The 25592-nt window shown below is 44.0% G+C and overlaps 2 protein-coding genes across 4 annotated transcripts in view; both read left to right on the forward strand.

Moving 5' to 3' along the window:
• The window catches only part of grm8a (glutamate receptor, metabotropic 8a), a gene marked incomplete at both ends in the record, with an annotated part of 1167224 nt that overhangs the window by 508989 nt on the left and 632643 nt on the right, over positions 1-25592 (forward strand). The window lies entirely within an intron of this gene.
• LOC310794938 (WD repeat-containing protein 17-like) overlaps positions 1-25592 on the forward strand; it is a gene marked incomplete at both ends in the record, with an annotated part of 138648 nt that overhangs the window by 43530 nt on the left and 69526 nt on the right. For both annotated transcript variants that reach the window (XM_083656969.1, XM_083656970.1), the window contains 6 exons: positions 1104-1268; positions 5630-5745; positions 6128-6214; positions 16290-16439; positions 16558-16688; positions 22357-22482. In XM_083656969.1, the coding sequence (XP_083513095.1) occupies positions 1104-1268; positions 5630-5745; positions 6128-6214; positions 16290-16439; positions 16558-16688; positions 22357-22482 (775 nt within the window). The remainder of the gene's footprint in view (positions 1-1103; positions 1269-5629; positions 5746-6127; positions 6215-16289; positions 16440-16557; positions 16689-22356; positions 22483-25592) is intronic.

A 25592-nucleotide genomic window follows, 5' to 3' on the forward strand; every position in this document is an offset into this window, starting at 1 on the left:
ATAAGGCCTGGTTTTGAAAAGCGCTAAGCGCTAAATTAACGCCAGGGGGAAGATAACATTAGGCCGGTATTTAAGGCCGAAACGCCCATTCTGGCCTATTCTGGCACTGCGCCACGCCTCTAAGGCGTAAAGCGCATTTCGGGGCCTAAAACCATGTTGCCGAGGCAGGCGCAAGGCGCGTTTTTTTGCGTTTAATGCCAGTTTTTGCGCCTAAGGCCAGTGGGAAGATAGGGCCCATTGTCTCTATTTTGTTTACCATCTGGCTCTGGGACAATGCTTGACCAAAGATAACCATTATGAACTTTTACAACAGACTACACTTGCTTTGAAGCTGGTCGAGGTGTCACCCCCTGCTGTCTTCAAGGAGTGACTGTTCTGTGGAGACAGTCATAAAATGATCAGGAATGTAGAGGTTTCAGGCTAGAGAGGAAAGCATGTTAAGTCATGGAATGTTCAGTTCACATATTGTCACTCATTATGTACAGCCCAATCGGTGTAGCACAACAGGCCAGGGCAAGCTCGTTTCAATACCTGAATAACTGGAACCGGAACTCAACTCGCCCGGCCATGCCCCATTATTAGGAGCGCTATTATCCCAATTTTCTTCCACAATGCTGACCAATTGTCATGAAAATTGAAAGTCTGTCTTGAGAGATTAGTATTAATTGAACACATTCGTTCCCAACAGAGCTCTCTGTAAGTGGCTGGAATCTCTTACATTGAAGTATTCCTTATATGTATGTTAGTATTCCTTTTGTTATGAGAGTTAATAATAATAATAATAATACATGGGACTTATATAATGCCTTTCAAGGACTCAAAGATGCTTTACACTATACACTAAACACAAGCATGGGGGGACTCAAGAGAAGGTGGCGGAAAAGAGATGGGTCTTGAGGCGGGATTGAAAGTCGAGTTCAGTTGTTGACTAATGTATATTTTAAGATTGAATCAACATATTGTTGAATGTGATAAATCAGACATGTACATAATCTTTTTTCTCAAAAGGTTTGGCTATATTTTGGGGGACTGAGAGAGAAAGGAGAGAGGGTGACAATTTCACCCATCACATATCTCCTTATCTTTTTCTCTCTCTCTCCCAGGGATATGATAGCTACGGGCTGTGAGGATAAAAATGTCCGTGTCTACTACCTGGCCACCAGCTCAGAGCAGCCTCTCAAGGTGTTCACTGGTCACCTAGCTAAAGTATTCCACGTCCGCTGGTCTCCACTCCGAGAGGGAATACTGTGCTCTGGTTCAGACGATGGGTGAGTATAGTCACAAAGAGGTAGATATTAAAGGTATGTATATTTCCTTAGATTAAATGAAATTATAATTGGAAACTGGGTCGCTCAGTAGCAAATAATAATACTATGTGCAGATTAGAAAGTGTGCCGTACAAACTGATTGACTGTACAGTATAGCTTAATCCAGAGCACAGCAGTATGTGCATTAATGGGAACATTTGTGAGTGAAGAGAGAAACTTTCCCTGAACTTCTATATCTTGTTAACCAATGGGTGGGCAGGGGCGTCCGGGTAGTGTAGCGGTAGATTCCCTGCCTACCAACACGAGGGTCACAGGTTTGCGCCCCCATGTTACCTCCGGCTTGGTCGGGCATCCATATAGGCACGGTTGGGATTGGCTGTGTCTGCGGGTGGGAAGCCAGATTGAGGGTATGTGTCCTGGTCGCTGCGCTAGCGCCCCCTCTGGTCGGTCGTGGCGCCTGATCAGGGTGGAAGGGAACTGGTTGGGAATAGCGGGATCCTGCTACGTGCTACGTCCTGCCAGTGAAGCTCCCGCTGTCAGGTGAAAAGAAGCGGCTGGCAACTGCGCATGTGTCGGAGGAAGCATGGTGCTAGTCTACGGCTCTCCCCAGATCGGCAGAGGGTGGAGCAGTGACCGGGGCAGCAGGGGGAATTTGGCCAAGTACAATTGGGAAGAAAATGGGGGGGGGGGGGGGGGATCATAAATAAATAAATAAAAAACAATGGGTGGGCTTCTGGTTTGTCATGTGACCACATCCTCTGTTCCAAACTATGTGTTAGTAAAAAGTTTGCGTTTTCTCAGCTTGTTCAGCCATGGTGAAATCTCATTGTATCTCTTTGTTGATGTTGTCCTTTGTCATGATCTTATGTCTCCGTTTCTGTTCAGTACTGTTCGTATATGGGACTATACCCAGGATGCATGTATTAATGTCTCTTATGTCTCTCCGGTTGTGTTCAGTACTGTTCGTATATGGGACTATACCCAGGATGCATGTATTAATGTCTCTTATGTCTCTCCGGTTCTGTTCAGTACTGTTCGTATATGGGACTATACCCAGGATGCATGTATTAATGACTCTTATGTGTCTCCGGTTCTGTTCAGTACTGTTCGTATATGGGACTATACCCAGGATGCATGTATTAATGACTCTTATGTATCTCCGGTTCTGTTCAGTACTGTTCGTATATGGGACTATACCCAGGATGCATGTATTAATGACTCTTATGTATCTCCGGTTCTGTTCAGTACTGTTCGTATATGGGACTATACCCAGGATGCATGTATTAATGTCTCTTATGTCTCTCCGGTTCTGTTCAGTACTGTTCGTATATGGGACTATACCCAGGATGCATGTATTAATGTCTCTTATGTCTCTCCGGTTCTGTTCAGTACTGTTCGTATATGGGACTATACCCAGGATGCATGTATTAATGACTCTTATGTCTCTCCGGTTCTGTTCAGTACTGTTCGTATATGGGACTATACCCAGGGTGCATGCATCAATGTATCTTATGTCTCTCCGGTTCTGTTCAGTACTGTTCGTATATGGGACTATACCCAGGATGCATATATTAATGTCTCTTATGTCTCTCCGGTTCTGTTCAGTACTGTTCGTATATGGGACTATACCCAGGATGCATGTATTAATGTCTCTTATGTCTCTCCGGTTGTGTTCAGTACTGTTCATATATGGGACTATACCCAGGATGCATGTATTAATGACTCTTATGTGTCTCCGGTTCTGTTCAGTACTGTTCGTATATGGGACTATACCCAGGATGCATGTATTAATGACTCTTATGTATCTCCGGTTCTGTTCAGTACTGTTCGTATATGGGACTATACCCAGGATGCATGTATTAATGTCTCTTATGTCTCTCCGGTTCTGTTCAGTACTGTTCGTATATGGGACTATACCCAGGATGCATGTATTAATGTCTCTTATGTCTCTCCGGTTCTGTTCAGTACTGTTCGTATATGGGACTATACCCAGGATGCATGTATTAATGACTCTTATGTCTCTCCGGTTCTGTTCAGTACTGTTCGTATATGGGACTATACCCAGGGTGCATGCATCAATGTCTCTTATGTCTCTCCGGGGCTGTTCAGTACTGTTCGTATATGGGACTATACCCAGGATGCATATATTAATGTCTCTTATGTCTCTCCGGTTCTGTTCAGTACTGTTCGTATATGGGACTATACCCAGGATGCATGTATTAATGTCTCTTATGTCTCTCCGGTTGTGTTCAGTACTGTTCATATATGGGACTATACCCAGGATGCATGTATTAATGACTCTTATGTGTCTCCGGTTCTGTTCAGTACTGTTTGTATATGGGACTATACCCAGGATGCATGTATTAATGTCTCTTATGTCTCTCCGGTTCTGTTCAGTACTGTTCGTATATGGGACTATACCCAGGATGCATGTATTAATGTCTCTTATGTCTCTCCGGTTGTGTTCAGTACTGTTCATATATGGGACTATACCCAGGATGCATGTATTAATGTCTCTTATGTCTCTCCGGTTCTGTTCAGTACTGTTCGTATATGGGACTATACCCAGGATGCATGTATTAATGTCTCTTATGTCTCTCCGGATGTGTTCAGTACTGTTCATATATGGGACTATACCCAGGATGCATGTATTAATGACTCTTATGTGTCTCCGGTTCTGTTCAGTACTGTTTGTATATGGGACTTGTTATTAATCAATTTTCCATCACAGACTATACCCAGGATGCATGTATTAATGTCTCTTATGTGTCTCCGCTTCTGTTCAGTACTGTTCGTATATGGGACTATACCCAGGATGCATGTATTAATGTTTCTTATGTCTCTCCGGTTCTGTTCAGTACTGTTCGTATATGGGACTATACCCAGGATGCATGTATTAATGTTTCTTATGTCTCTCCGGTTCTGTTCAGTACTGTTCGTATATGGGACTATACCCAGGATGCATGTATTAATGACTCTTATGTCTCTCCGGTTCTGTTCAGTACTGTTCGTATATGGGACTATACCCAGGATACATGTATTAATGTCTCTTATGTGTCTCCGGTTCTGTTCAGTACTGTTCGTATATGGGACTATACCCAGGATGCATGTATTAATGTCTCTTATGTCTCTCCGGTTCTGTTCAGTACTGTTCGTATATGGGACTATACCCAGGATGCATGTATTAATGTCTCTTATGTGTCTCCGGTTCTGTTCAGTACTGTTCGTATATGGGACTATACCCAGGATGCATGTATTAATGTCTCTTATGTCTCTCCGGTTCTGTTCAGTACTGTTCGTATATGGGACTATACCCAGGATGCATGTATTAATGTGTCTTATGTCTCTCCGGTTCTGTTCAGTACTGTTCGTATATGGGACTATACCCAGGATGCATGTATTAATGTCTCTCCGGTTCTGTTCAGTACTGTTCGTATATGGGACTATACCCAGGATGCATGTATTAATGTCTCTTATGTGTCTCCGGTTCTGTTCAGTACTGTTCGTATATGGGACTATACCCAGGATGCATGTATTAATGTCTCTTATGTCTCTCCGGTTCTGTTCAGTACTGTTCGTATATGGGACTATACCCAGGATGCATGTATTAATGTCTCTTATGTGTCTCCGGTTCTGTTCAGTACTGTTCGTATATGGGACTATACCCAGGATGCATGTATTAATGTCTCTTATGTCTCTCCGGTTCTGTTCAGTACTGTTCGTATATGGGACTATACCCAGGATGCATGTATTAATGTCTCTTATGTGTCTCCGGTTCTGTTCAGTACTGTTCGTATATGGGACTATACCCAGGATGCATGTATTAATGTCTCTTATGTCTCTCCGGTTCTGTTCAGTACTGTTCGTATATGGGACTATACCCAGGATGCATGTATTAATGTCTCTTATGTGTCTCCGGTTCTGTTCAGTACTGTTCGTATATGGGACTATACCCAGGATGCATGTATTAATGTCTCTTATGTCTCTCCGGTTCTGTTCAGTACTGTTCGTATATGGGACTATACCCAGGATGCATGTATTAATGTCTCTTATGTCTCTCCGGTTCTGTTCAGTACTGTTCGTATATGGGACTATACCCAGGATGCATGTATTAATGTCTCTTATGTCTCTCCGGTTCTGTTCAGTACTGTTCGTATATGGGACTATACCCAGGATGCATGTATTAATGTCTCTTATGTCTCTCCGGTTCTGTTCAGTACTGTTCGTATATGGGACTATACCCAGGATGCATGTATTAATGTCTCTTATGTCTCTCCGGTTCTGTTCAGTACTGTTCGTATATGGGACTATACCCAGGATGCATGTATTAATGTCTCTTATGTCTCTCCGGTTCTGTTCAGTACTGTTCGTATATGGGACTATACCCAGGATGCATGTATCAATGTGTTGAGTGGGCATACAGCTCCAGTCAGAGGCTTGTTGTGGAACACAGAGGTGCCTTACCTCCTCACCTCAGGTACATTTAAAGCATAAAACATCACATTTTCAACATGTTCCCCCTTCATGTTTTTTTTCCTCGAGCTTACAACAAGCATGTGCCATTAAATTCCTACTACTGTAATTTGTAAAAATCAATTTTTAAGGGCAGATTTTTTTTCACCTTGTGAAGACAAGTGCATTTTTTTCCCTATTGTAAATTATATTCATGAGACTGTTAGTTATATGGGATCCATTGTTGTAATGAAATGTATTATACTATGTTACATTGAATTGTAATATCTTATATGGTGTTGAATTTTAGGTTTGCACTATTAGTGTTGTAATGCATGGAACTGTATGATATTGATAGTGTATGATATATGACATACAGTATATTATGATATTGTATGCTTTTGTAGGTTCTTGGGATTATACGATCAGAGTGTGGGATACAAGGGATGGAACATGTCTAGACACAGTCTACGACCATGGAGCTGACGTCTATGGTAAGACTGTAACATATGTAGAACAATTCTCCTGTGACTGGCCTGTGTGTATTTAGTAACACCAATTAACTTTCATTATGGGCTCATAAGTTGCTATAGTCATTCATGGTGCTTTCTCACTGGGAGCGATTGCTTTCATTCCCTGCTGAGTACGATTGCCCCCCTCCCCTCTCCTCCGCTAGTCAGCTTTCACATTATAAAATGTATTCCGCGCTTGCTTGCAGAGTACACTTGCGTCATCACCTACGCCTGGAATGTATCCTCACCCGTGTGTTGTCTATGTGGTTCGGTACGTTTGGCATTTACATTCGCAGGTTTTCCGTCCCCGGGCACGTCCAAGCGTTCGCAGACCACCTTTTCAAGTGGACCCTGTCACGGTTTGCTGTTCCGCACCCGGGTACGGAACACAACGTTCACACTCATGAAACGAACCGCACCTGGGGTCAATTTAGGGACAAGTGTGCTCAGAAACGTCCCGGGTCCCCAACACCTTTAGTCATACACATCTAAATTATTGATGTTTCCTAATGATGCTTTATAGCTGTTTTCCTGTTGTATTGAGTGCCTTGCACTGGTCACACACATTGTCTGATACATCAAGTCACTTAAAGGAACACTGCCCATTTTCCACCAGCTTTGTATCATTAGAACATCAGTAGTATATCAGAAAACTGTCAACTGTTTTGAAGTCTGTCATTTAATTTGACAGTTATTGAGTGTTAAAGTGTGGACCAGTGACATCACTGGTCCACACTAACTCAAATTAACACATTCACTGCCAACAGTTTTTTTTTTTACTGTAGGTAGCTTCTGCCAAGGTTTTTTTTTGAGGATTCTGGCTCATCTTTCAAGAGCCGAGGATTATTTTCTCCTTGGACTTTGTGAACACAAAATATCTCAAAAGTACTAATAGAATGTGTGCTTTCTCTGTCTAAAAGAGTTAGTTTGTAGAGTTAGTAGTTATGTAGATATTAGCCGTTGAATACAGCATGGTTTCAGCGTCTCAGAAAGAAAGCTGAGATAATCGCAGTTTTGTGAAATTCAATCAAACAGGCAGAACAGTCACTTTAACCATTTATTTTTGGCATCAGTCAGACATCTAAACAATATAGTTCTGAACAGTAATTTCCTCCATAACAGCACCCGCACCCCCCTCTCCTTCAAACTCCTGCCTCCGTCGGCGTGTCTCTGGTGGCTTTGCAGCGTTTGTCACAAGCGAGTTTCTGTTGCCTGTCTGAGCAGCATCCCTCCTTGACAGGTCCTCCTTGACCTGTCTGCTGCCTTCGATACAGTCAATCACCAAATCCTTCTTTCCACTCTGACCTCGGCATTTCAGGTTCTGCACTCTCCTGGTTTGCTTCCTATCTCTCGAACCGCTCATACCAGGTCTTATGGAGAGGGTCCGTCTCCAGATCCTGCCCTCTTACCACTGGTGTCCCCCAGGGCTCAGTCCTGGGCCCCTTACTTTTCCTTCTCTATATCAGATCTCTTGCCTATGTGATCTCTTCTCATGGCTTCTCTTATCACTGCTATGCTGATGACACCCAACTTTTCCTTTCCTTCCCCCCCTCCGACACTCAAATCGAGGCTCGCATCTCTGCATGTCTCAAGGACATTGGCGACTGGATGTCTGCCCACCACCTCAAGCTCAACCTTGGTAAGACAGAGCTACTCTTCCTCCCAGGGAAAGACTGTCCTCTCACAGATCTCTCCATCGACAACACCACTGTACTGCCCTCCCAAACAGCTAAGAACCTTGGGGTGATCCTCGACAACCAGCTGTCTTGCTCAGCCAACATAGCTGCGACAGCACGCTCCTGTAGGTTCTCCCTCTACAACATCCGCAAAATCCGTCCCTTCCTCACAAGAGAAGCGACTCAACTCCTGGTCCAGTCACTTATCGTCCCTCGCCTGGACTACTGCAACGTGCTCCTGGCTGGCCTACCTGCCACCGACATCCGACCACTTCAGCTCATTCAGAACGCTGCAGCCCGTCTGGTATTCAACCAACCCAAATTCTCTCATGTCACTCCCCTCTTCCGGGACCTCCACTGGCTTCCCATCTCAGCTCGCATCAAATTCAAGACACTGGTACTGGCCTACAGGGCAGTACACCAGTCAGCTCCCCTGTACCTGCAATCTATGGTCAGGTTCCAAACCTCTCACCGCTCCCTTCGCTCCTCCACCAGTGCAGGGCGCCTCGCTCCTCCTTCGCTACGGGCGCTCAAAAGTCGCTCATCCCGATCTCGACTCTTCTCCTCCCTGGCACCCCAATGGTGGAATGAGCTGCCACCTTCGGTCAGGACTGCTGAATCACTGCCGATCTTTCGGAAAAGACTAAAGACTCACCTTTTCAGGCTCCACCTGGGCCCTTCTTGATCTAACTTCTTTCTCTCTCTTTCTTTAAAAAAAAAAAAAAAAATCCTAAACTAAAACTCGTACCACTGTTCCTTCAGGATTTGTAGTTGTCATAGACTGTGCTCCATAGTTGATTGCTCTATTGCTGACAAAAAGTGTGTTATTGTAAGTCGCTTTGGATAAAAGCGTCTGCCAAATGACGTAATGTAATGTAATGTAATGGCGGCCCCTCGTCGGCGAGTCTGGATGGGGCTCGCCCGTTTCTTGGGTCAAAATTTTTTTTTTTTTTTTGACGAGTTAACTCGTCCACGGCAGTCAACCGTTGTTTTTTTTTTGACGAGTTAACTCGTCCACGGCAGTGTTAATAACTCATTAACTCAAATCAACTCTCAATAACTGTCAAACTAGATGAATGATGAATAGTTTGACAGTTATTGAGAGTTGATTTGAGTTAATGAGTTATTAATTTGGTTAGTGTGGACCAGTGATGTCACTGGTCCACACTTTAACACTCAATAACTGTCAAATTAAATTACAGACTTCAAAACCGTTTACAGTTTTCTGATATACTACTGATGTTCTAATGATACAAAGCTGGTTGAAAATGGGCGGAGTGTTCCTTTAAGCCTCACACACTGCAACATTTCTCTATATCATCTTGCACTACAACTTTGCCATTTTCTCACACAAAGAGAATGGAATGGCAAGTAAATTTACATGGCTAATTGTGTGAGTTAATTGGGTGGGACATGAGGCTTGTTTACATGTACAATTGCAAGTTGATTGGGGTTTCTAAAGTGTGTGATGGAATCTATGCACATTTTGTGCAATGTATATTAGGGCTGCTCGATTATGGCAAAAATCATAATCACGATTATTTTGATTGATATTGAGATCACGATTATTTTATTTTTTTTTTATAATATTTTTTTCCCGATTTTTTTATCCCATTTTATCCCCCATTAGTGCTCACTTGATTTCTCAATCCTGGTTGCTACTCCATCCTCTGCCGATCTGGGGAGAGCCGAGACTAGCTCCATGCTTCCTCCGAGACATGGGCAGTCAGCCAGCCGCTTCTTTTCACCTGACAGAGGAAGCTTCACCGGTAGGACATAGCACGTGGGAGGTTCACGCAATTCCAACCAGTTCCCCTCCCTCTGAACAGGCGCCCTTAACGACCAGAGGAGGAACCACATTAGCAACCAGGATATTGCATGTTTTTGTGAAGGGGGTTCCTATATGAAGGAAACCCCCGGGAGGCACGGGGAGAACATGCAAACTCCACACAGAAAGGCCCTTTTGCCGACCCCACCCGGGCGGTGGGCACTCGAGGACATGCGGACGGGCACGCATTCCTTCAGCGTTCACCTCGTCCCCAGGTGGGAATCGAACCCACGACCTTCGAGCTGTGAGGTGATAGTGCTTACCACTGCACCACCGTACCTCTGAGATCACGATTATTTAACACGATTACTCATTGACATTGAGAACATCATGAATTTATTGAACATTGACACTGGCTTTTCTTTTTAACATTGGATGTCTTTGGATTTTAGATATAATTGAAAATAAATAAATAAGTGAAAATAAATAATGAAAGTGCAAAGATTTAGAAATAAAATAAAAACTAAAATAAATATACAGTGTAGGCCTACTATGTTGCAGTGAACTGCCACAACCACCTGCAACTATTAATCTACATTCAATATGTTGGTAAACATCTGAACTAGTAGTCCTTAAACCTCACACTAGCCAAAATTGTGTCCAGAAAATGACGTGTGATCTGTGATCAATCAGTGAAAACGGTATTTATTTACCGTTGTTTAATTAAGTGGAATGAAAACAGTCGGGACATATGTTGCAGACAGCAAATTAGTGCTTTCATATTTCATCAAAACTAACCAAATGACAACGCTATTGAGTAACATTCGTTTACATTACATTAAATTACTCATTTGGCAGATGCTTTTATCCAAAGCGACTTACAATAACATGTTTAGGTTCATAATAGGGCGGCTATTGTTAATGTTTATCTGTGAGCTCGTTAGCTGTTGAATATGCGGTCGCATTGTAAAGAGTGTCCTGAATCGATGTTGTGTTGCGGTGGCAGGAGTAACTAGATGGGGCTTTGTCTTTTTGTTCGTTTAGCGTTATTGCTTGGACATAGACCACTTTGTGAGTGGATTTCAAGTGATTAAACAAAGAGGGAGAGCGGTCGTCTTGCGGGGTGCCTCCATGACCGCGCATATCTTGCATACTGTGTTTGGTTTGTTCCAAGTCTGACTCGGCGAAAATAGTGTTTCCACAACACATACGTTATTTTACCTCTCTTCTCGACCAGCGGCTCTCTTTCTGTGACTTCTGTCATCTTATTCTTGTGCTAACAAGGAAATAGGCGGGGAGGAGAAACGTGCCGTGGCTTTTCACCATGACAGTCATTTCACAACTCGAGCTGGTGTGCTTTGGGCTTTGGGGGAGGGGCCGAGCAAAGGAAGGGGTGCGCTTGATTTACAACACAAGACAGAACGAGAGTGACAAGAGCCGCAAAATCGTTTGATGCCGATTATCTTGTTTTCATAATCGTGGAAAGCCCAAATCGTAATCATGATTAAAATTTGATTAATCGCCCTGCCCTAATGTATATGTATTTTGATAATAAAAAAATACTATATCACAATCGCACCATTGTGACGAAAAGAGAGCTGAGCCAGAAGGCAAAGCTCTCGATCTACCGGTCCATCTTTGTTCCTACCCTCAACTATGGTCATGATCGAAAGAACAAGATTGCGGATACAAGCGCCAAAATGGGTGGCTGGTATCTCCTTTAGGAATAAGGTGAGAAGCTCAGTCGATCGTGAGGGTCTCGGAGTAGAGCCGCTGCTCCTTTGCATAGAAATAAGCCAGTTGAGGTGGTTCGGGCATCTGGTAAGGATGCCACCTGGTCGCCTCCCGAGGGAAGCACGTTCAGCTGGGAGGAAATTACGGGGCAGACCGAGGGCTACGTGGAGAGATTATGGGCCCTATCTTCGCAAAAGCAGTAATCTAGCGCTTGTGTGTGTTTAACGCCGGGCGCAGCACAAATTGGAGGCGTGCCCAAGCACACTGCTATCCTCCCTGCCCCGCAAAATGCCTGTGCGCTCCCCGCTAAAGCAGAAAATGGGTGTGCTTATGGGAAGATTTATGCAGGCCACACTGATTGGTTTGATTGATGTAAAGCCCAGACTCTGGGCGTTACATCAATCAAACCAATCATATTGCCTCTCTCACTCCCTTTATGCCGTTTGCGGGTGGGGAGAACCCAACACATATTCATCATAATCAAAAAAAATTCACCTCATAATTTTCACATAAATCACCCAAATAGTTATTTTTCAATGTACACTTAACGGAATATCAAACAGGTGTTGTCTATTAATTTTAAGAATGGTATTTAACTGTTTCTGCAAATGAATTTGAATTAATTTGCGCAGTGCATGCTGTAATCTCCATGCATAATTTGGACATCTCAACACCATCGCATCATATACCAATAACACTTTATCAAATGAAATACTCTGGTTAATCTATTTTGTTAAACTTTCATCCTTCCAAAATCATTCATCAAAAATAGTTTGCCCTTAAACCTGCTGCTTGCTTCGCTCCCCTGGTCAGCGCATCATCTTCCCCTATGCTTGCTCTCTCTCCCTCTTTCACTCACACACACATACACACCACACCACATACAGTAAGGGTGGAAGTGAGTGAGTGATGCTGTCTGAAAAAAATAGATATTCAATTCTCAATTCTCGAGTGAATTGTTGGACTAAACAGGTCGGTTTTAGTGTAAATAAATCAATAGAAACGAATAAAAAAAGCTGATAACAAAAATTTCGTCAGGTGGAACGAATTTCCTCTTGAAAGGCATCAAAGGCATCACTCTGTGCAACAAAAATTGGTTGGGTTGGTCTGACAACATGGGCGTCTTTTCTTTTCTTTTCTTTTCTATTCTATTCTCCCCACCTCTTGGTTAAAGGAATTCAGTGGTTTGTGGTTTGGGTTGGGTTAGATATTTTTGGACTGTTGAGAAGTCTAATCCAATAGTGGATTTGTGTGTGTCCTGGACGCAGGCAAAGATACTGGTGCACTCTTGGTCAGGAGCCTTTTTTGTGCTTAGAGGTGCTTTTCAGAAGTCTTAGCGAAAAGTCTTAGCATAACACAAGCATTTTGCGGGGACACGCTCACATTGTGTTGGCGCACAGACCCCAACACAAAACTGGATGATATCGTGGCCGGGGCGCAAATTGACAATTGCACGAGGCGGACCATGGCATAAGACGCATGGAAGATAGCATAAGACACGCATTACGGTGCACAAACCGGCCGGCAAGAGCAAAAAGCAAATATCGCTTGTACGAAGATAGGGCCCATATATCTCCATGCTGGCCTGGAAACGCCTCGGGATTCCCCAGTCAGAGCTGGCTAATAAGGCCAGGGAAAGGGAAGTTTGGGGTCCCCTGCTGGATCTGCTACCTCCACGACCCCATCCTGGATAAGAGGTTGAAGATGGATGGATGGATGGAAATAGTATATCAATACGGATATTAAAGGATATGATTTTTCGCAATAATAATGTGCTCCTCCATCTCCCTGTAGGGCAGTGTTCCCAAACTGGGGTACGTACCCCTAGGGGTACGTGGATGTACTACAGGGGGTACTTGAGAGAAAGGGGGGAAATGAAAACATGTAAGAATAAATCAGGAAAATAAATTAAATTTTAAAATAAATCTGCTCAGGAGGCACTAATTGCAACTATTTCACTCCATTTCTTATATTGTAATGTTATATTATTCAAACGGTGGGTTATCATCCATTCATTGCTATATATATGCTAAAGTTTTATCTTCTCTTGCCGTTTTCTAAGCAAAATGTAGTCAGGTAAAGGGGGTACTTGGATTCAGAAGTCAGAGAAAGGGGTACTGAAGCCCAAAAAGTTTGAGAACCACTGATTGGGGATGGGGGAGTAAGTAAGTAGTAAGTTTTATTTGACAATTTTTTAAAGCACACATAATACTGTTTCACAGAAGACAGACTGGCTGGGTTTCCCAAAAGCTTCTTAGCGCTAAGAAGCTAATTTAACCCTTCTTAAGGCCCCCTTAAGAAGCAAACGTGTTTCCCAATTGCTTCTTTACGAAGGCATGCGTTTCCCAAAAGCTTCTTAGCGCTAAGAAGCTTATTTTACCCTTCTTAAGGCTCCCGTAAGAAGCCAACGAAGCCAATGCGTTTCTCGATTGCTTCTTAGCCTAAAATTATCTTCCGTTAAGAAGGCTGCGTTTCCCAAAAGCTTCTTAGCGCTAAGATGATCTTTCGTTAAGAAGGTTTTGTAAGAAGGGTCTGGGGCATTCTTAACACCTTCTTAATGACGAAACACTGGCAGATCCAGCCGCGTCAGGCAAAAGGAGATACTTGTGTCCACTGTTCCTCTTGTGTTTTTCCCTTTTTCCTTTCTTTCATGCACCCTTTAGTGTTTAAAATTGGGGAACACTTGAAAATCTCCCCTGTATGTATGGTTACTTGTGTTTTAAATGTTTTACCGTAGGCTATATTCCTCTAATCAGAATGGATTCCTTTTATAATAAGAATCTTGTGGATTTATATAGCACCTTTCACAGAACCCAAGGTCGCTTAAATTCTGTAGTGTTTCTCGCAATTTTGTTGTATGCTGTGTATATAAAGCAATTTGAACTGCAGTCCATGTCTGAAATAAATAATGTTTAATAGAAGAAGTTCTTGTTTAACATGACCACGATTAGGTTATTCTACAACAGGGTTTCTCAACCACTGGGTCGTGGCCCACTGGTAGGCTCAGAGTGCCATCTAGTGGGCCGCAGAGGACCTCTCACATCGAGATGGTGGACAGCTCCAGTTAAGATGCTTCTTAAGAGCCTTCTTTTAATTTTTTCTTCTTTTCTGTTAACTCATTGAGCGCCAATGACGTCTTTGACGTGTTATCAGGAATAGCCCTCCCAGCCAATGACGTGTTTGACGTGTTTTTGTTTTTATTAGTGCAGCGCGTAGTTCAAACACTTCCCCAGCCTGTGACATGGTATCAGGTCCCTGCCCTCAAAGCCAAGCCGACAACACGTTATCAAACAACTACGCAGCTGTTGTTTTGAAATGGAAGAGGAGGAGAAAACGGAGAAACGCTGCCTGTTGTTGCAGAGAGGAGAAACGCCATTGAAACGCCGCTCGGCGCGCTGCGCTGGTCGCCTTGCTGCAGGGCGAACCTGGATTGAGTTGTTCGCGGTAGTCAAACCCCGTGACCAACATGATCGATCCGGTTCCAGCGCCTGGTCCCAAAGCCAAGCCGGACCCCGGTCCTGTGTCGCAGCATTCGTCCCAGCACGAACGAGAGGAGGAAAACGATGCAGAGGCTAGACGCTGATCTCAGACCAGTTTGGTGTTCCCCTGCTATGCTAATTTGCGGGGCGATCAATAGTGTTCCCTGGGAAGGAGCGATCCAGCAGCTGCTGTGAACAGAACTCTCTCTCTGTGTGTGTGTGTGTGTGTGTGTGTCTGTCTGTCTGTCTGTCTGTCTGTCTGCACACTCACTCACACTGAGTAAACTGTATTGTTGAATGTAAAAAAAGCACTTCATGTATATATATATACTGTATATATATATATATTTTTTTTTTCATTTGTGTCATAACGAATAATATTTACATGTCTGATGTCAATACAGTTCAAAATAAAAGAATTGAGAGCGAGTTCTGCCTGAGATTGTGTCCTTTACCAAAATGGCCTTTTCTCCTGTTTCTCTTCTCAAAGAGACCTTTTCTGGTGAAAACAGGGTGTATATAAATGGCTATAAGTAGAGTACAGAACATGCTAAAAGCTCACTTTTTTTTCCCTGGTGAACCCAGAGACGTACATCTTCATTTTGAGGTATTGCAAATCACTTTGGTGCTAATAGATAATTTACTGTGGGTCTTGAAAGATGACCAACAATTATGAAAATCTTTGGCCTGTGCTAAATATTGGCAGTCCTAAACTGGCCATGAATGAGTTAAGAAGGCGTTTGGGAAACACTTCTTTGGAGCCTTCTTAACTCCTTAAGAAGCTTCTTAACACCTTAAGAAGCTTCTTAACTCTTAAGAAGCTTCTTTGTTGGGAAACTCAGCCATTATGAGAACACACACAAAAAACTGCAGAGGATAAAAACACAACAAAGCCACAGGCTTATTTCCATTGTGGTCCTCTGGGGGAAAAGGAAGGGGGGTGGCTGACAGGATTGTCAGGTGCAAATACAATCCTTACGACTCACAATACATAAATACAAACCTACATATAGCAATTAACATAAAATACATAGTTATCAAATACAATACACATTCTCGCCCTGATACAGTACCTACCTATTCTACGAGAGTGGATGCCAACCACTTTTTAATAGCCGTTTTAAAACTGCTCTGTGCCTCAATAAGTTTCAGTGATGCCGGAACTTTGTTCCATTCAATGGCAGCAGAGTACAGAAAAGTGTACTTACCTACTAGAGTCCTACATTTGAAAAGTCTGTTGTGCTGCCTCTGGTGGCATAGCTGTGGATGTCCCTAAAACGGTTAAAGTAGTTGTAAAGATATTTGGGAGTGGTTCCCATACGGTAGGGGAATCACCCCCCTTGCTGCCCTATCATCATTATTTCATCTACTTACCCAACTCTCTCTCTCTGTGTCTCTAGGTTTAACATGTCATCCGAGCCGTCCATTCACCATGGCCAGCTGTAGCAGAGACAGCACAGTTCGTCTATGGTCTCTCACACCTCTCATTTCTCCACTGCTGCTCAACATCCTTACTGACCAGCCATGGGACAAGGTCATAGGAAACACTGGTAAGGACATTCTATTCTATTCTATTCTATTCTATTCTATTCTATTATATGCTATGCTGTTCTATTCTATTCTATTCTATTCCTGAGCCTTATTTAACTAGGCAGATTGTCTCTCCAGACAGAGCTATGGTTCCTGGCGCGCCCCCTCTGCTCTGTGGTAAAGTGTCCAGAGACATCAAACAGGAGTTGGACAAACTGAGTTCAGACATCAGGGTCAAGAAGCTACGCTGGTTTTCTGAGTGCTTTTCGGTAACTACATTTCAAACACTCTTTTATCATTAGTGAGCAAATGCCAATAGATTGGCCATCATTATCATTAGTGGTGTTATCTATATCTATCTACACTACACTAATTACACTGTCTGTCTCTTTCTCTATCCTTCGCATATCTCGAGAACCTTTGGTGTGATCGACTTGAAACTCAGGGAGTGCACTTAGTGGGAGTGGACTGAGTGCAGAGCACTGTTTTTGTGCAATGTGGATGCGAAACACACGTTCAATAATATATTTGTGTTCAATTCTGCCCCACCCGCATTAACAACGAAACGAGCGTTCCCTCAGTCACAGCTCTGGAGGTGGGCGGAGCGACCAGGGCACAGCAGCACTCTCTCAGAGGAGAGGTCAAGTAGGCCGACTCGGGCACCTATAGCAAGGAAATCATGCTGTAGCCTATCCTCTCTAAATCTAAAGTAGTTCTCTAAATAAATCATAAATAATAATCTCTACATGTTGGCTACTCTAAACACTGCGGTGAGTGACTGTAAGTGGTTCAGAGCAAGGCTGACTGTACTGTATGGCTGGCTTGGCTGCCTGGCGTTTCATTTCTTAAAACACTACTGGACATGCTATGATCATATCATTCCATGAGTTTTTCCAAATGTATGCTTCAAAAGCTCATGTTATCAGAATTCCAACACATGAAGTTTGAAAAATGGATGTTTGCATTTTTCTACTTGAAACACACACCTGCAATTTGCAAAAAGGGCGGCTGTAGCTCAGGAGGTAGAGCGGGTCGTCCACTAATCCCTTTGGATAAAGGAGGTCGGTGGTTCGATTCCCGGCTCCTCCAGTCTGCATGTCGAAGCAAGGGAGCTGGAAGGTGGGTGCTGAGGGTACTGCAGCACCCCCTGGTGGCAAGAGATGGGATTTTAGAAATTGTTGGATTTGGCTGTCTTGTGTTTATACCACCAACAAAATGCATGGTGTGTATATATAAGGCTATATATAAGGCTGCAGCAGGCAGCAGGTGATAGACAGATAAAGTCTCTCGCTCCTTTTCCCATTTCACGTTTTCACGCCGGACGTTTCAAAGAAATCTGTGGGCTGTGAGAGTGTTGACTGATCTGTGGGCTCAGGGCTGTGAGAGTGTTGACTGATCTGTGGGCTGTGAGTGTGTTGACTGATCTGTGGGCTGTGTGAGTGTTGACTGATCTGTGGGCTGTGAGAGTGTTGACTGATCTGTGGTCTGTGAGAGTGTTGACTGATCTGTGGGCTGTGTGAGTGTTGACTGATCTGTGTGCTGTGAGAGTGTTGACTGATCTGTGGGCTGTGAGAGTGTTGACTGATCTGTGGTCTGTGAGAGTGTTGACTGATCTGTGGTCTGTGAGAGTGTTGACTGATCTGTGGGCTGTGTGAGAGTTGACTGATCTGTGGGCTGTGAGAGTGTGTTGACTGATCTGTGGGCTGTGAGAGTGTTGACTGATCTGTGGTCTGTGAGAGTGTTGACTGATCTGTGTGCTGTGAGAGTGTTGACTGATCTGTGGGCTGTGAGAGTGTGTTGACTGATCTGTGTGCTGTGAGAGTGTTGACTGATCTGTGGTCTGTGAGAGTGTTGACTGATCTGTGGGCTGTGTGAGTGTTGACTGATCTGTGGGCTGTGTGAGTGTTGACTGATCTGTGGGCTGTGAGAGTGTGTTGACTGATCTGTGGTCTGTGAGAGTGTTGACTGATCTGTGGTCTGTGAGAGTGTTGACTGATCTGTGGGCTGTGTGAGTGTTGACTGATCTGTGGGCTGTGTGAGTGTTGACTGATATGTGGGCTGTGAGAGTGTTGACTGATCTGTGGGCTGTGTGAGTGTTGACTGATCTGTGGTCTGTGAGAGTGTTGACTGATCTGTGGGCTGTGTGAGTGTTGACTGATCTGTGGGCTGTGTGAGAGTTGACTGATCTGTGGGCTGTGTGAGTGTTGACTGATATGTGGGCTGTGAGAGTGTTGACTGATCTGTGGGTGTGTGAGTGTTGACTGATCTGTGGTCTGTGAGAGTGTTGACTGATCTGTGGGCTGTGTGAGTGTTGACTGATCTGTGGTCTGTGAGAATGTTGACTGATCTGTGGGCTGTGTGAGTGTTGACTGATCTGTGGTCTGTGAGAGTGTTGACTGATCTGTGGGCTGTGTGAGTGTTGACTGATCTGTGGTCTGTCTTTGTCTTTGTCTTTATTTAAGATCCCCATTAGCTACAGCAGAGCTGCAGCTATTCTTCCTGGGGTCAAACAACTTGCATAGTTTCAAGACATCAAACAATTTGCATAGTTTCAATCACATACAAAATTTACATTCTGTGTAAAAAATACATTCTGTACAAACAGTACAGTTTTGGATATTACATACATACATACTGTACCTTTCAAGGTATTGCATACATCAGAAATACCTACATATCATTACAGATGTGTAGAATATATATAAACTACATCACATATTGTGTATATATACCATTACTATATCTTATATATATAATTATACATATAACTATTACCATCACCATATATATTATATATTATCACAGTAGTAAGTGCTGTTTTACCAATAATTTAAACAGTTTTTTGCTTTTCTTTTGTGTAATATATGTGGGAAGGGTGTTCCATTCCTGCATACCTCTAAACATGACAGTTCTTTTCATCGCATTTGTTCTAACTACTGGAAGTGTAAAACCTCCTGCAGTAGCATGTCTAGTTGAGTATGTGTGCCTGTTATGCCTGTCATACAGAAATAAGGGGTCTTTAGTGTCAAGAATATTCCACATAAACATAAGAAGTGAATAGAGTAGTCTATTTTTTACAAATGACCAATCCAAGGAGCTGTGCATGGCTGACACATTTGTTTTATGATCACAACGAAGTGCAATCCTAGCTGCTTTATTTTGTACCATCTGCAGTCTCCTTAGATTGGTCACTGCAGCATTAGACCACACCACTGGACAATAATCAAGATACGACAAAATTATAGCTTGAATAACCTGCTTTAGAATCACAGGCGACAGAAATTTTGCACATCTTTTCACAACAAAAATCCCATTACCCATTTTAACTACAAGTTTATCAATGTGTTTTGACCAAGTTAATTTATTGTCTAATATAATTCCAAGGAGTTTTGTCTCCTGGACTTGATTGATTGTCACATTGTCTATTGAGAGTTTCAAGACCGGGTTTGAACTAAGGGCATGACTTGAACCAAATACAATGCTATTTGTTTTTGATGTATTTAATACAAGTTTATTATTTTTTATCCATTCAACTACTGATTTCAGTTCTGCATCAAGGACAGTTTTTAATTCATTTTCTGTGAACGCCGATGTGTATATATAGTTGAATCATCTGCGTACATGGAGATGGAGGAGTTATTCAGTACAAGAGGCAGATCATTAGTGAAAATGGTGTAGTGCAAAGGTCCCAGGCAACTTCCTTGGGGCACTCCGCATCTTACTGATTTAGCTTGTGAATAACTACCATTAAAGAAAACTGTCTGTGAGCGATTCGTTAAGTTTCTTATCCATGATGATGCTGGCTGAGAGAAACCATAACTTGCTAGTTTTCTCAGCAGCAATCCATGATCAATTACATCGAATGCTGCAGTAAAATATAGCAGGACAGCCCCAGTCATTTTCTTCTTGTCGATTTGTGAGAGTGTTGACTGATCTGTGGGCTGTGTGAGTGTTGACTGATCTGCGGGCTGTGTGAGTGTTGACTGATCTGTGGGCTGTGTGAGTGTTGACTGATCATTGTGGATGGAGCAGACAGTAGCATGAGAGGAAGCAGCCTGCGTATGTTCCCAATTCATGAACATACATCAATATTTGACATTGTTATTCATGCTATTTCCTTTATATATTCTAAGATTGGCTATAGCCTACTGTTATGGAAATGAATTTCTCACTCCTCATCCCGCATAAACAACATTTTCAGCCAATAGGAAAACGATGACCAATTATTTGATTGAAGCCAAGAGTCGGGAAGTTGTCTTAAAATAATGTATTAGCCATAACATCTACTCTTGTAAACTTCATTACAGGACGACTGCGATCTTCTCAGTATACATGATGTATGGAATACAGAAGGTCATAGAATGCAGTGAAGATTGGACAGTTGTCATGTAGCTCTTATACAGTAGGCTGAGAGGTGAGAGAGGACCAGGGAGGGATGAGCTGAAGCACACAGCACATTGTGTGGTGTGTGTGTTTCTGTGTGTGTGTGTGTGTGTGTGTGTGTGTGTGTGTGGCAGCAAGGTCAGCCACACACACACAGCACATTGTGTGGTGTGTGTGTTTCTGTGTGTGTGTGTGTGTGTGTGTGGCAGCTGAAGCACACAGCACATTGTGTGGTCTGTGTGTTTCTGTGTGTGTGTGTGTGTGTGTGTGTGGCAGCAAGGTCAGCCACGTGTGACATGACATGTTGCTGTGGGCAGAGGGTGAAATCTGCTTGTAGCCCCTGTTCACACAGTACGCCAAAGCAACGCTCAACCGAAGCTCTACCTACGCTGAACCCACACGTTTCATTTAGGCGTCCTTGTTAACAGGCGAAGCCGTTCACACCACCCGTGCGCATGCCACGCTGACGCCTTGCTGAAGCCATGCTCACGCCACGCTGAAGCCACGCTGAAGCCACGCTGAAGCAAACGCCAATTTTCCAAGCATGAAGCCGCGCCGCCACAGGCATGAAGTCAATGGGAGTTGTGGGCAGCTTCAAGGCGCTGAGAGGAAAAGACAAGGCTTCTTGTGTGAACAACAAGGCGTACGTTCAGCTTGTGCCTGCTTCAAGCTTCAGTTCTACCTACGTTCGGCGTCCTGTGTGAACAAGGGCTTAGCTATGTATGCAGAAGCAACAGATAAGCTGTCTGTAGATTATGGTGTCTGCCTATTTCCTGTCCATATGACGTGCATTTATCTAATAACTCATACCAATAATTATGTGTATGCAATTATAGCTTTATTGAATTATGTAATGACTTAAATTCTATAACACCTACTGAACTTCTTTTGGCAGTGTGCCTGTAATTAATAGAATAAAGTAGACTGCAAATAAAATGTAAATAATAATAATAATAATAATAATAATAATAATAATAATAATAAAATGCGGTGATGACGGTAATGAGGTAATGATTTTGGGACAGTTCCCGGGACAATGGTGAAAAAAAGGTAGTTTCAAGCCCTGGGCTCATAGTCTCTTTTCTGATCAATTCCATGATTTGTTTGGTTCTCATCCAGGTACATTCTTCTGTTATCTCACATCACTAAACCATCTCACAGGACACCTAAAGCAGGAGTCTGCAGTCATCTGACTATAAACTCCTTCTTTAGGGCTTATAAGTATTGTCTTGGCTGAACATCACTCGAATGAATGTTAGTCAAGTCAAGTCAAGTCAAATTTTATTTATATAGCACCTTTCATACACAAAGGCAATTCAAGGTGCTTTACAAAAAAAAAATCGAAAAAACAAGCAGCAAAGCAATGCACATATAAAATTAGGAAATTCCCCTTAACAGTTTAGTGTGTGTGTGTGTGTGTGTGTGTGTGTGTGTGTGTGTGTGTGTGTGTGTGTGTGTGTGTGTGTGTGCGCGTGTGCGTGTGCGTGTGCGTGTGCGTGTGCGTGTGCGTGTGCGTGTGTGCATGCGCCTGTGTCTGTGTTTACACTCCACCAGCCTCCAGGCGGCAGTAGTAACATGTGGGACTTGGTGTCAGTAATCAACGGACATGACGACTCACTGCTGCCACCCAGCTACAGCAAGGGAGTCATGCACATGAAACACCTGCTGAGATTCAAAACGGTAAGTCACTCTGATTCCCCGAGGCTCTGTTAGAAATGTGGGGCATGGTATGTGAAGAAGCTTCTCATCTACCCTCATCATCCATTGGGATTCCGGCTGAGCCAGTCACATTTGCCGCATAGCAATGACCCCTCGATTTCAGGGGTTCCCAACCTTTTTTGGCTTGTGACCCCACTTTGACGCTAGAGACCCCAGACATTTTGGTACAACATAATATAATATAATATAATTATATAATATAATATAATATAATATAATATAATATAATTATATAATATAATCAGTGACAGCATCACTGACATAATCAGTGACATCATCAAGATGTCACATGTAACAGTATTTTGACTTTTTTCTCCGAATTCTGATTTTTGATCTGAGAATTCTGACTTTAATCCCAGAATTCTGACATTAAACTCAGAATTCTGACTTTTTTCTCAGAATTCTACCATTAAAATCAGAATGCGCAGCTCCAAATTGACAGCTGCGAGGGGGAGGATAGCACATGACGGCCGCAAGAAGGGTCGCAGGTGGAAACTCTATAGCGTGGGGCAGTCGGTAGAGCCCTAAGAGTTTTGTACACAATTAAAAGATCTTAACTTAATTCTAAAGGAGGGGCTTAGGGTACAGGCTTCAGACATCTCACCCTAAGTGACGCAACTTCAATCTTTTGCACAGCATCAGTCTTCCCAACCTGTGGTACCTTCCACCAGTCCCTGTCACAAGTAATAAATACTGGTAATTAGGGATGTCACAATATATCGTCCCACAAAATATCGCGATATCAAAACGTGACAATATGTATCGTTGAGATGAAATCTCATATCGTGAGAAAAAGAAGCTGAACATGGTGGCACTGATCTGCATCTGATTGCATGCTCGCTCTCCTTTCCATTGCTTTGTTTGAACAGACGAGGGACGTTACAGACACGGAGGATGAAAATGGTGAAATTACTCAAATTAGCGTGGAGGATGCCCCCTCAACTTACAAATCGATCGCAAAAAAGTATTGTTAAAATATCGTATCGTATCGTTATTGTGAACCCAATATCGTGTATCCTATCGTATCGTGAACTGAGTGTATCGGGACACCCCTACTGGTAATACATAATAATAAAAAGTGCTCTGAGAATGCATTATTTGGCCTCCGTACTGTTCAGATGGGGGCCGGAAAACATTTTTGAGATTTTCAAGTGGGGCCGAAAAGGTTGTGCACCTCTGTTCTAGAAAGCACATGGCTTGGATGAAAAATCACCCAGCAGTGTGTTTTCACATCACACCCCAAACACACCTGAAGCGTATCCGATGCTGAAGCAATGCCTCGTGGAGGCAGTTTCAAATTTGGCATCCTTGTTAACAGGGGAGACCGATCACACCAGCTGGTCTCATATCCTGCAGTGACAGTTTCGGCGTTGCATCTATTTTTGACGCGTGACACGAGCAGCTGTGTGCAGCCAGGCATGAAGTCAGTACAAGTTGTGACCAGCGTGGAGCAAAACAGAGCGAGGCACAGAGCAAAACAGAGCGAGGCACGGAGCAAAACAGAGCGAGGCACGGAGCAAAACAGAGCGAGGCACGGCGTAAAACAGAGCGAGGCACGGAGCAAAACAGAGCGAGGCACGGAGCAAAACAGAGCGAGGCACGGAGCAAAACAGAGCGAGGCACAGAGCAAAACAGAGCGAGGCACAGAGCAAAACAGAGCGAGGCACGCAGCAAAACAGAGCGAGGCACGGAGCAAAACAGAGCGAGGCACAGAGCAAAACAGAGCGAGGCACGCAGCAAAACAGAGCGAGGCACGGAGCAAAACAGAGCGAGGCACGGAGTAAAACAGAGCGAGGCACGCAGCAAAACAGAGCGAGGCACGCAGCAAAACAGAGCGAGGCACGGAGCAAAACAGAGCGAGGCACGGAGCAAAACAGAGCGAGGCACGCAGCAAAACAGAGCGAGGCACGCAGCAAAACAGAGCGAGGCACGGAGCAAAACAGAGCGAGGCACGCAGTAAAACAGAGCGAGGCACGGAGCAAAACAGAGCGAGGCACGCAGCAAAACAGAGCGAGGCACGCAGCAAAACAGAGCGAGGCACGGAGCAAAACAGAGCGAGGCACGCAGCAAAACAGAGCGAGGCACGCAGCAAAACAGAGCGAGGCACGCAGTAAAACAGAGCGAGGCACACAGCAAAACAGAGCGAGGCACGCAGCAAAACAGAGCGAGGCACGGAGCAAAACAGAGCGAGGCACGCAGCAAAACAGAGCGAGGCACAGAGCAAAACAAAGCGAGACACGCAGCAAAACAGAGCGAGGCACGGAGCAAAACAAAGCGAGGCACGGAGCAAAACAGAGCGAGGCACAGAGCAAAACAAAGCGAGGCACGGAGCAAAACAGAGCGAGGCACGCAGCAAAACAGAGCGAGGCACAGAGCAAAACAAAGCGAGGCACGGAGCAAAACAAAGCGAGACACGCAGCAAAACAGAGCGAGGCACAGAGCAAAACAGAGCGAGGCACGCAGCAAAACAGAGCGAGGCACGCAGCAAAACAGAGCGAGGCACAGAGCAAAACAGAGCGAGGCACGCAGCAAAACAGAGCGAGGCACGCAGTAAAACAGAGCGAGGCACAGAGCAAAACAAAGCGAGACACGCAGCAAAACAGAGCGAGGCACGGAGCAAAACAGAGCGAGGCACGCAGCAAAACAGAGCGAGGCACACAGCAAAACAGAGCGAGGCACAGAGCAAAACAAAGCGAGACACGCAGCAAAACAGAGCGAGGCACGGAGCAAAACAAAGCGAGGCACGCAGCAAAACAAAGCGAGACACGCAGCAAAACAGAGCGAGGCACGCAGCAAAACAGAGCGAGGCACAGAGCAAAACAAAGCGAGGCACGGAGCAAAACAAAGCGAGGCACGCAGCAAAACAGAGCGAGGCACAGAGCAAAACAGAGCGAGGCACGCAGCAAAACAGAGCGAGGCACGCAGTAAAACAAAGTGAGGCACGGAGCAAAACAAAGTGAGGCACGGAGCAAAACAAAGCGAGGCACGGAGCAAAACAGAGCGAGGCACGGAGCAAAACAAAGCGAGGCACGGAGCAAAACAGAGCGAGGCACAGAGCAAAACAAAGCGAG

Source organism: Poromitra crassiceps (assembly GCF_964638095.1).
Source record: "Poromitra crassiceps genome assembly, chromosome: 2".
NCBI lineage: Eukaryota > Metazoa > Chordata > Actinopteri > Beryciformes > Melamphaidae > Poromitra > Poromitra crassiceps.